This window comes from Chelonia mydas, chromosome 9 (assembly GCF_015237465.2).
Source record: "Chelonia mydas isolate rCheMyd1 chromosome 9, rCheMyd1.pri.v2, whole genome shotgun sequence".
Taxonomy (NCBI): Eukaryota; Metazoa; Chordata; order Testudines; family Cheloniidae; genus Chelonia; species Chelonia mydas.
Window position 1 is genome coordinate 50,870,657 of NC_057855.1, and position 12,452 is coordinate 50,883,108.

At 46.3% G+C, this 12,452-nt stretch overlaps 1 protein-coding gene across 1 annotated transcript in view; it reads right to left on the reverse strand.

Annotated features, from left to right (window-relative positions):
- DZIP1L (DAZ interacting zinc finger protein 1 like) overlaps positions 1-12,452 on the reverse strand; it is a 39,483-nt gene that overhangs the window by 10,858 nt on the left and 16,173 nt on the right. Inside the window, exons 7-11 of the mRNA XM_037909453.2 lie at positions 10,662-10,724; positions 8,438-8,578; positions 7,123-7,153; positions 5,467-5,517; positions 2,135-2,268 (exon numbers count right to left, since the gene is read on the reverse strand). Of these exons, the coding sequence (XP_037765381.1) occupies positions 2,135-2,268; positions 5,467-5,517; positions 7,123-7,153; positions 8,438-8,578; positions 10,662-10,724 (420 nt within the window). The remainder of the gene's footprint in view (positions 1-2,134; positions 2,269-5,466; positions 5,518-7,122; positions 7,154-8,437; positions 8,579-10,661; positions 10,725-12,452) is intronic.

Here is a 12,452-nt window from a genome sequence, read left to right on the forward strand (position 1 = left end):
ATCACCTCTGAAAGAGAACCCGGCCTTCTGCAAACTATGGATCTCATCTAACTTTCCATCAGATTCACCTGGCTTTGGATCCGGCCTTACACCCAGAATGGTCATCAGCATAAGATGGAGAGACTCCTACCCCATCAGGTGACCCAGTATAAGACTCCATCCATCCTTTGTGCTGCGGGTTGACATACATGTAATAAGAGTCTCAGCCCAGAGGAGTGTACGCTCCATTGAGGTGTGCTGCAGCAGGGTACCTACCGGTGGTGTGGACAAGTGAGCACTCTCAACCCTCCACTCTTGTCAGCATCACGTAAGCCAGTCCCCAGACACATGGGAGATTTTCAATGATTTTCCTCACTTAGCCCTGTCTACACTAGAGACTGGTGACATTCAATCCCCACCTCTCCGGTAACACACCACACACGCACAAAAGTGCAACTGGTAGCACACAGGGGCACACATCTGGACTGTACCTGCTCTGAGTAAGGCTAACCATTGGGTACATCTGCACTGCAAATGAAGGGGTGATTGTAGCAGGGGTAGATATACCTGTGCTAGCTTTCATCTAGCCAGCACGGGTAGCAATAGCAGTGAGGACATGGTGACATGGATCCTGGCGTAGGCTAACAATGTAATACATACCCAGAGTCCCTTCTGGGCTAGTCCCCATTACCAATGTTACCCATGCCACCTTCATCTGCAGTGTAGTCATACCCACTATGCCATCCACCATCATGTTGCTCTATACCAGTGATTCTCAAACTTTTGTACTGGTGACCCCTTTCATATAGCAAGCCTCTGAGTGTGACCCCCCCTTATAAATTAAAAACACTTAACACCATTATAAATACTGGAGGCAAAGCGGGGCTTGGGGTAGAGGCTGACAGCTCGCGACCCCCCATGTAATAATGCAACCCCCTGAGGGGTCCTGACCCCCCATTTGAGAACCCCTGCTCTACACCTATGAAGCACCAGCATACACAGAGAGCATTGCTCTAGCACAGGGGTGGGCAAACTTTTTGGCCCGAGGGCCACATCGGGGTTGCAAAACTGTATGGAGGGTCAGGTAGGGAAGGCTGTGCCTCCCCAAACAGCCTGCCCCCCGCCCCCTATCCGCCCCCTCCCACTTCCCGCCCCCCTGACTGCACCCCTCAGAACCTCTGACCCATCCAACCCTTCCCTGCTCCTTGTCCCCTGACCGCCCCCTCCCGGGACCCCTCGCTCCTAACCGCCCCCCCTGGGCCCCACCCCCCGTCCACCTCCCCCCGCTCCCTGTATTGTGAGTGCCCCAAACCCTATCCACACCTCCTGACATGCCCCCTTTTCCCTGCCCCCTTACCATGCAACTCAGAGCAGCAGGAGCTCGCAGCCCCGCTGCCCGGCCGGAGCCAGCCACGCTGCTGTGCTGCCCGGCAGGAGCGGCAGGCCAGAGCGCAGGCGGCGCAGCAAGCTGAGCCTGCGGGGGAGGGGGGACATCAGGGGAGGGGCCGGGGGCTAGCCTCCCCGGCTGGGAGCTCAAAGGCCGGGCAGGATGGTCCTGTGGGCCGGATGTGGCCCGCGGGCCGTAGTTTGCCCACCTCCGCTCTAGCAGCTGCAATGGTGCGGTTAGTTCTCCCAGTGCAATCCCACACGTCTCTGAAGGGGTAGGAACAATCTCAGAGAACTGGCTCTGTCACCTGCAGGGTCACTCACATGCTGACTGCATGCAAGCCCTAGAGGACCTGAGGTGGACTTGGGGTGCTCCCATCTCTGCCATGCCCCACTTCAATGCAGGTCTCAGTTGCTTTTAGCTCTGCCGGCTCTCCCTGGGAAGGGTGCACCCTCCCTCTCTGGAGCATGAAGGAAGGACACAGAAACTGGATGACAAGCACTGGGCAGCGACTGTCTATGCAGCACCTGTTACAATGGGATCCTGATCTCAGTTAGGGCCTCTACGCAGCACAATAACGTAAATGAAATTTGAGGTGCTCTTTATATCCATGCAATGCTCCCTCACAAATATTAACATACCTCGGCTAGCTAATTAACATCTGAAACACCGGAAGGAGTGAAAGGGACAAGGAGGGAAGGGGTTGCACTGCAAATAGAGAGATGTCTCTCTCCCCGCTTTTTTGGTTTCCCCTCTCCTGATACTCACCTTCTTCACGCCCATACTCTCCAGCTTCTCCTCCAACATCTCCTCCAGAATGGGGCGGAACTGCTTCAGCAGGTTGGGATTCCTCCGCAGGGCTTCCAGGAGCCCCTGCTTCCTGTCCAGGGTATCCTCCAAGTCTGTGGCAAAACCCAAAATCACAAGGGTGGGTTTGGATGGACCGAACTCTCAATATCAAAGTCAGAGCCAGAGACTCAGGGACCAGAGGCCTGGTCCGTCTTGGGGACCCTCCTCCCTAGCAGAAGATGGATTGGTAGCTCCCTGTTCCCCAGCTGTGGCATGTTTTCAAGTTTTTCTTCACAATCACAAGGGCAAGACATATATAAACAAAAGCTGAGATTCTAACATCACGAGAGGATCCTGGGAGCTGGGCCATAGGCATGTGTCTCTTGTGCCTCTGCCTTAATCTGTCTCTGCCATAACTTTCTCAATAAGGAAAGTGTGGGCCCCTTACTGAATGAGGGAGGCAACCTAGTGACAGAGGATGTAGAAAAAGCTAATGTACTCAGTGCTTTTTTTGCCTCTGTCTTCACGAAGAAGGTCAGCTTCCAGACTGCTGCACTGGGCAGCACAGTATGGGGAGGAGGTGACCAGCCCTCTGTGGAGAAAGAAATGGTTTGGGACTATTTAGAAAAGCTGGACGAGCACAAGTCCATGGGGCCGGATGCGCTGCATCCGAGAGTGCTAAAGGAGTTGGCGGATGTGATTGCAGAGCCATTGGCCATTATCTTTGAAAACTCATGGCGATTGGGGGAGGTCCTGGACGACTGGAAAAAGGCTAATGTAGTACCCATCTTTAAAAAAGGGAAGGAGGAGGATCCGGGGAACTATAGGCCAGTCAGCCTCACCTCAGTCCCTGGAAAAATCAGGGAGCAGGTCCTCAAGGAATCAATTTTGAAGCACTTAGAGAAGAGGAAAGTGATCAGGAACAGTCAACATGGATTCACCAAGGGCAAGTCATGCCTGACTAATCGAATTGCCTTCTATGACGAGATAACTGGCTTTGTGGATGAGGGGAAAGCAGTGGACATGTTATTCCTTGACTTTAGCAAAGCTTTTGACACGGACTCCCACAGTATTCTTGCTAGCAAGTTAAAGAAGTATGGGCTGGATGAATGGACTATAAGGTGGATAGAAAGCTGACTAGATTGTCGGGCTCAACGGGTAGTGATCAATCGCTCCATGTCTAGTTGGCAGCCAGTATCAAGTGGAGTGCCCCAAGGGTCGGTCCTGGGGCCGGTTTTGTTCATTATCTTCATTAACGATCTGGAGGATGGCGTGGATTGCATCCTCAGCAAGTTTGCAGATGACACTAAATTGGGAGGAGAGATAGATACGCTGGAGGGTAGGGATAGGATACAGAGGGCCCTAGACAAATTAGAGGATTGGGCCAAAAGAAATCTGATGAGGTTCAACAAGGACAAGTGCAGAGTCCTGCACTTAGGATGGAAGAATCCCATGCACTGCTACAGACTAGGGACCGAATGGCTAGGCAGCAGTTCTCCAGAAAAGGACCTAGGGGTTACAGTAGACGAGAAACTGGACATGAGTCAACAGTGTGTCCTTGTTGCCAAGGCCAGTGGCATTTTGGGATGTATAAGTAGGGGCATTGCCAGCAGATAGAGGGATGTGATCGTTCCCCTCTATTCAACATTGGTGAGGCCTCATCTGGAGTACTGTGTCCAGTTTTGGGCCCCACATTACAAGAAGGATGTGAAAAAATTGGAAAATGTCCAGTGGACGGCAACAAAAATGATTAGGGGACTGGAACACATGACTTATGAGGAGAGGCTGCGGGAACTGGGATTGTTTAGTCTGCGTAAGAGAAGAATGAGGGGGGATTTGATAGCTGCTTTCAACTACCTGAAAGGGGGGTTCCAAAGAGGATGGATTCAGACTGTTCTCGGTGGTAGCAGATGACAGAACGAGGAATAATGGTCTCAAGTTGCAGTGGGAGGGGTTTAGGTTGTATATTAGGAAAAACTTTTTCACTAGGAGGGTGGTGAAACACTGGAATGCGTTACCTAGAGAGGTGGTGGAATCTCCTTCCTTGAGGTTTTTAAGGTCAGGCTTGACAAAGCCCTGGCTGGGATGATTTAACTGGGGATTGGTCCTGCTTTGAGCAGGGGGTTGGACTAGATGACCTCCTGAGGTCCCTTCCAACCCTGATTTTCTATGATTCTATAAGCTGACCCACTCCAGACCACATCCCTGACTCTGCTGTTGGAAAGCAGATTATACCACTTTAATGAGTAAGGTGGGTCCCATCCCAGGTTTCACTGGGAGAATCAGGTGCTCAGTTGTGCAGTTATTGTGTTGCCACACGTTCACACTACGTTTCTCAGGCTGGTTGCAAATTTTCCATCTAAATGGATTTTGATGGAAAATTGGATTTTCATCTAAACAAATTTTTTCACGAAGTGTCTACTTTCTCTGAAATTATTTGATTTTTTTGTCAAAAACCGAATCCCCCAGAACTGAAATGCTTTGCTGAAAACTCATCAGACTACATATCCCATGATGCACCATGGTCTCCTCTTGGGATTCCCTGATGTTCCACCTCCCTCTCCAAGAGAAGATTCCATGGTGCATCCTGGGAGATGTAGTCCAACTCAGAAGCATGGGCTATAGAGAAGAACGGGAGCATGAGGCACCCAAACTACAACTCCCACGAGGCACCACAGCAGTATTTCCAAATTGAAATAGTTTGGTTTTCAGCTGATTTTTTGTTTGGTAGTTTTTTTCAATTTTTCAGCAAAAAATTTTTTTGTGGGAATAAATTAAATGAAAATGTGGGGTGATTATTTTCTTTTATTTTTGTCAAAAACTTCTCCCCATTTTTGACCAGCTCACAGTACATGGCTCCATCAGGCTGGGTCGGTAAGTGATTCTTGGCTTTCCCTTCCACTTAAACTCTCTGCAGAGCTCAGGGATTGCTCCTGCAGACAGCACTACTCTTCTGAGGGAGGGGTAGAGTGCTGACATCAGGGTGGCGTTACCCTCAGGGTGCTGTTAGAGCCGAGGTACAGTCAAGTTCTTTCTTACAGGGAGACAGTATGGGCCTGAGTGCAAGAAGGGCATCCTTGCTGAAAACGTCTAATCACAAGAAGCATGCAGAAGGCTGCTTGCTGTGATGCTGTTGTAATCAAGTGACCGTGCTCTGCTCAAACTTAGGGAGAAAACATCGGGGACAGAGTACCTCACCCAAAGCCTGTTTTGTCCCGAAATTCCTCCTTTTTGCACACCCTCATCAATGTCTAAAGTCCAACACCTGCATGACACCAGGAGAGAAGGACTTTCATTTATATGATAGATACCTTCTTCAGAAGACTCCTCTAGATCTGGTACCCTGGATGTTTCCTGGGTCACTGCAGAGAAGAGAAATCCTTGATGACTCAGAGACCTACGCACGATTGGTTACATATCCCACCGGAAGGAACCTTCTCCCCAGAAAAGGAAGACTCACTCCTCTGATGAACGCTATGAAAACAGTGGTCTTCAAAGCTAGCAACTCAACAGACTCTTAGGACCTTGTAGGATGTGAGGAGGCGAGAAAGTCTGCCCCATTCGTTTGAGTGTAACTTTGTATTCGTAACAGGTGGGTGCAGAGCCTGGGCCTAAGCCAGCCCTGATTACAGGATGGGTCCCATCTGAGAGGAATTAGGTGATTACTGAATAAAAGGAGCCAGGGTTAAGTGCTGACAGGGTCTGGTTAGGGGAAGAGCTGGAGGGACAGGACTGAGATGGCTCCTGCAGGGTCATAAGCAAGCAGAAAAGACTGCTCTCCAGGCAGGGGGAAACTCTGACTAAATGGAGAACAGACTGGGAGACCTTCAAGACACGAAGTGGTCCTGGGAAAACTGCAATACAGGTAGAGGATCCAACCCAGAGTTGATAGAACCCAGAGTTGAGCGTGGGGCTGGGTTCCCTCACCGGCATAAACCCTTTACAAGGGTAGCTGAGCCCAGCAAGGGAGCAGCAGATTGAGTCAAGAAGAAGCCCCAGAGAAGGTGGAAGGATTTTTTTTGTTTCTGTTATGGACATTTTGGACCTTTTAGTTGGGCCAGTTGTGACTCTGGAAGGGGAGGCCTTAAAATCCTGACCCAACTCAACTGCCAAGTTATCCAACAAGCCACCACAGCACTGGAGTGATGGTCAGCAGAGGGTGCTGGCCCAGTGTGAGAGCTGCAATACCAAGCCAGGCCACAATAGAGTGCCTAGTGGGGAGGGGACTGTTACAGTGATGGCAGGAATATCTAAAATCTCTTTGCTGCCAAGATTGGTTTCTGACATTTCAGGGCTCTCTGCAGCTTAGTAGCCACAGCATCTGAAGGGAAGTCCTTGCTTTGCCCCGGCACTGGCATTGTGGGAAACCTCGATCTCAATGAGAAAATCTGAGATGGAACAATTCCTTATTCTTGTGCAACTGATTTACTGGAACAAAGAATCATTTGGGAGGGGCTCTTACTTTTCTTGCCAGATCTTGATTTATATCTGAATCCCTAGGGGCAAGTCTACACCACCGCGCTACACTGGCATAGCTGCATTGCTGTAGCACATCTGGTAAAGATGCTGTATGCTGACAGGAGGGCGCTCTCCTGTCAACATAATTACTCCACTTCTGTGAGAGGCGGAAGGTATGTTGGTGGGAGAGCATCTCCCACTGACATAGCACAAGTGTGGACAGCGCTTAGGTCGCTGTAACTTGCATTGCTCAAGTGTCTTTTTTACACCTCTGAGCTATGTAAGTTACATCAACTTGAGCGATGGTGTAGACCAGCCCTTAGACATGAGGGTCAGAAAACTTTAGATGCTAATCAGATATTTTCCTTGCTTGCTTGCCTGAACCAGCAAGTATGCTGTAAAGGCTGTCAAGAGAGAGATGAAGTTGTACATGCAGCTGGGTGGTGCAGTCACAGCTATGGAAATCTTATCAGTTCTCACTCTCATTAACCCAAAAGACAGAACATTACCTTCAGTTTTGCTTGCAGACAGTATCTTGATCTGCAAAGAAATTATCTATCATTATCCACCATTCAAAGACTGGTTTCTTTTGTCTGCAAAGTCTAGTAACTTTTTTATCTCTAACTGGAGTTTTCACATTTGGGCACAACATCAAAGGGTGCACAAAATAATTCGATGTAAGGCCAAAGCATGAGCTGAGTTCATCATGCATGCAAGGGAGACATTTTTGCTGGAATTATACACCAGATGGTTCCTAGATGGATGCTTTGCCAGCAGACAAAAAGAAAACCTTTATTTATTATATATAATTATATGTAACGCTGTCTCAGTCAAAGGTCGAGAAAAGAATAAAATAATCTCCAAGCTGCAATACAAAATGTTGTCCCGTTATTATTCTGCACATGGCTTGTGCCTGCTCGTTCCCATATGTATGTGATAATGGCGGGTGTTTGTGATTTTGTGGGACTTAGGCCATTTCTACACTACAGGCATTACAATGCCAATGTAGCATCATAGGGCAGATGCTTCCTACATCTACGTAAAGGGTTTTTCTGTCCACGCAGTAAATCCATCTCCCCAAGCAGTGGTAGCTAGGTCAGCAAAACAATTCTTTCATCAATTGAGGCACATCTATACCAGGGGTTAGGTTAGCTTAGCCACAGAGCTCAGGGATGTGAATTTTTCACACCCCTGAGCGGCATAGCTAGGCTGACCTAAAGTGAAGTGTAGCCCAGGCCTGAGACCCTGATTTGACAAAGCATTTTAGCACAGGCTCCTGCTTAAATCCATCCTGAGTTAGTAAAACATTTAAGCATGTGCTTAAAGTTAAGAACGTACTTAAGTGCTTTGCTGAATCAGGGCTTACATCTTTAATTGTATCATCATTATATTTTAGCTCAAGTACCAGCACCAGTTACAGTTGGGGGCCTTGAAGGACCCTTCTCGCCTTCTTATAACTGTTTGTCCTTCCCCTCCTCCCCCTCAAAACCAGTAATTTTTGAGACTGAGTAAAAAACCCCAACATTTTCCCCATTGTATATGAAAATCCTCCACTCATTTTTGGATAGCTCTAGTACTTCAGCAGTTTGTGTAGGAAGCTGAAATACCTCAGGTAAATGGTCCTTACTGAGGAGAAGTGAGTGGCTTAAAAATCATACTTCAGATGCACTCTAAAGCAAATAACTGTTACTGCCTGAGCTGAAGATCCCATCTTCTGTAGCTCAAAGGCTGTGGCAGACTCGTAAACTAGGTGTGGATTAGCCTCTGGAGTGGGACAGAGAGCCATGTTGTGTTCACAGGCCCACAAGAACATGGCAAGCTTACTGTTTTCTCCTGCAACCTGATAACCTTGGTCTGCTCTTTGAGCCGAGCATTGAGCGAGCCCATTTGCTGTTGGAAGCGGTCAGCAGCTATCCGTTGTTCCTGAGACAGGGAGGCCCGGAGTCTCTCATTTTCACTCTTCAACTGAGAGAGACAAGGAAGGTAATTATGAGACCTGGATGTGACGAGTATAAAATATGGTGAAAATACCATTTTGCCCGTTAGCTCAGATTGCTCTCCTGGCCAAGGTTAAGTGGGGCAGCTCCTGGATTTTCACTTTGCCTTGAGATTTTATTTTGCATTGAGATCCAGTGGCATATTTATAAACTTCTGCTGCTCTCTTTTCCTGTTTGATCATAGATTCAAATCAAGACTAAGTAGAGAGAGAAGAAACGGAAAATGCAGCTTCATTGAAATCAAAACATTTAATGGGAAAGAGTCATTTTGACTAAGTTTTTTATGGGAAAATTTCATAACTAATCATTTGACTTTTTTGTTTCATTTGCTGATGTTTCCATAAGGTAAAATATTTCACTATATTATTGAAACATAATGATATAAAATATTAACTACACTACAGATTTGACTTTACAATTTTGATTCAATTTGTCTATATTACTTTAAAATTAACATATATGTATCAATAGTATTAAATATATCATTGAAATTAATATGTATCATTTTGATTTTTGTTTCAATTATATTAAAGTTGAATCTGTATTAGTTAATATTTTATCATGTTTCAATATTATTGAAATGAAACATTTCAATGGTCACAAATTTTCATTTCACAAGAAATTTCAAAAGTGTCAGAATTTCCCACAAAATGGAAATTCTATTTTCCAACCAGCTCTAGTAACAAGTGACCCACAGCTGCTGCTGTCTGATGGTGCTCAGTGTCCCCTGTGAAATGGCAGCGGATGGTCACTTTCCACTTGTGGAAGCACACATGGCTGTGTCATAAAGCCACTGTGACAACTGATGGCACTGTGGGAATCTTCCCATTGAATCATAGAATATCAGGGTTAGACAGGACCTCAGGAGATCATCTAGTCCAACACCCTGCTTAAAGCAAGACCAATCCCCAATTAAATCACCCAACAGATTTTTGACCCATATCCCTAAATGGCCCCCACAAGGATTGAACTCACAAGCCTGGGTTTAGCAGGCCAATGCTCAAACCATTGAACTATCCCCCCGAAGTAGGACTTGAACTTGTGGTCATCTGGCTCCCAGCCCAGTGGTTATTCCTTTAAGCCAAAGATTATTTGACTTTAATTAGAGTCACATTGGGCTCTTATATTTCAAGTTACATTTTTGTTTACCCTAATCAGTCCATGACCAGCTCTGTAAAGTGTTTCTTCTCTATTGTAGGGGTGCCAACATTGTATTTCAAAAATAAGGGATGGTTTTCTTATTACCCCCGCCCACCATCCTCCTCCTGATATTATGACTATTATTTTATTTAAGTAATCACCTACATGCACCAGGGCTATTTCTTGCAGCTTTTTGCAGTACTCAGTAATTCCCAATCATGTTGCACAGAGATGAAAAAATAAGGGAAGTCCCTTGTAATAAAGGGCTGTTGGAAACCCTACTGCAACCCCTCACTGTAAAACCCCTTGAGCTATTTTGTAAGAAAGCTACTATTGAAAAAGACCATAAGAACAGCCATACTGGGTCTGACCAATGGCCCGTCTAGACCAGTATTGTGTCTTCCAACTGGCCACTGCCTGATGATTCAGAGGGAGTGAACAGAAGAGGGCAATTTTGAGTGATCCATCCCATCATCCAATCCCAGTTTCTGGGGGTTGGAGATTTTAGGGACATATGGAGCATACTAGCCATTTTGGCTAACAGCCATTGACTGTCCACTCCATGAACTAATCTAATTCTTTGTTGAGCCCACTTACACTTTTGGCCTTCACAACATCCCATGGCAAAGAAAAATAGTTACTATTCAACCTTTGCACTACATTGCCGGGCTACCTTCCTTGTTTCTAGTGGATGGGCCGAATTCTGCTGAGGGAGCTCTGTGCAGCTGATGTGGTCTAATATTGCAGATGTTTCAAACTGAGGCAGAAAAAACCTTCTGCAAATGTGTCTGTGAGATGTGAGTCCAGGTGGTGCAAGCAGGATCTTACTGTGTGCCTCAGGAGCTCATGACTGATGTGCTACCCATGGGAGAACTCTGAGTCACCACTTTTAGCTTCCGTCTGGTATTTACCTCTTCCTTTTCCACCTGGTGCTCCTTCTGAAGCTCCTTCAGCTTCTTCTTCCATTCTGTTTTCTGACAAATCAAAAATACCTTTGTTTTTTCTTCTCATTCAGTTTGCCACGAGTGTGCCATTATTCACCATTACTGTTATCCAAAGTTTCAGAGGTTAAGGCTGGTGCAGAGGAGCACCTCCCAATGTTTCCATTCTCCAAGCGAACTAGCTTTCTCTGGCTTGACCTTTGGACCTCATAAGGCTGTTTCAGGGCAGCCTTAAACCTGGTATAGGGCTCTTCCTCCAACCCCACTCTGGCATAGAGGCCAGTATTCTTGTGCTCTTGTAATCTGCCATTATTTGTTAGTCAACGTATATAGGTTATTTTTTACACACTCACCCATACACCACATTAATAGTATTATGTGCAGGGTATAGATTGTTAAATTGTACTATGCTTATTCTTGCTCACTTATGCTAAGTCATATATCCCATGATGCCCTGGGACAAATATAGTTCAGTACTTCTCTTAAGGAAATTTAAAAACTGTCAAAAGTTAGCTGTACGAGTGTTATGAAACAAAGGTACAAGAAAATAATGTAAGATGTATGAATGCATTGTAGTAGGGAGTATCTTCCTGCCCCTTAACATTTGGAATGTAATAGTCAAATGACAGATGGAAAAGTACAGTGAGGCACCAAAGACAATGCTGGCTAGTTAAACTTTAAGTGATGTGAATAATGCTTTGTAACGTGTGAACAGCCACGCTATTAGAGATGGCTAGTTTAGGGAGGCATTGGGGAAGCACACCTTCTGTGTAAGGTGAATCTGCTGTGAGAATTTACTCCCTGGAAGAATGGCACGTATTTCTCATTTTCGTATTCTACTGCTTTGTCTTTAGACAATAAATTTGGTTATTTGGTCTCTTGAACATTTTAAAGAATGAGCCACGCGTGTAGTCAAACAATTGTAGTCAAATATATTGTAATAGCTGTTCGGAGTGACTGGCAGCCCACTCTATTTACAGCTTCACTAACTGGAAGGCTGGTGAACAACCCCATAACTTAGCAGAGGGGACAGGAGGCTGGAGAGTGAAGGTTCTATATTTCAGCCGGCCCATGACTATGTCTAAAATAAAAAGCATGGTCAACCATGCAATGCATGCCTATGGCTTTTGCCTCTTGGGAATGTCTGCTCAAGCTGTCTTCTACCAAGGTTAACCTTGCCATAGCACACAAACATCGAGCAGAAAAGAGAGCAATGGGTCCATTTAATCAGAGAGCTTGTTTGGTCAGATAGTCCAAATCCTCACTTTGAACAGACGGAGCCTTTGTCCAGTGGAATCTCATCTGCAGAAAGAATGGACCATTCCACTGTGCATGTACTGTGGGTAGAGAGCAAGAACTACATCTTAAAATTTCACCTCATAGGCAAAAAGGAATTGCCAGATCGGATCAGACTAGGGCTCTATCTACTCCAATACCTGTCACCAAGTTGCTTCACCCTGCAAGGGATGGTTATGACTTAAACTGCCATCAAGGAAAGTTTCTTGCCCCCATGAATTAGAGGTCAGTTATGTACTAGAGCATGAGGGCTCACAACCCTTCTGCAGAGCTGTGCATGTTGGAAAACACACGCAGGCCACGATTCAGAAAAGCACCTGGGATTACGAACATGCTAAAAATTAAGCATATGCCCAGTATTATCCTGAATGTGAGTCCTAGTGTGCCATGAAGTTCCATGCAAGGGACATTACTGGCTTTCCCTTGCCCTGTGCTATATTGCGCAGTCATGGGAGAGGTTCCCCA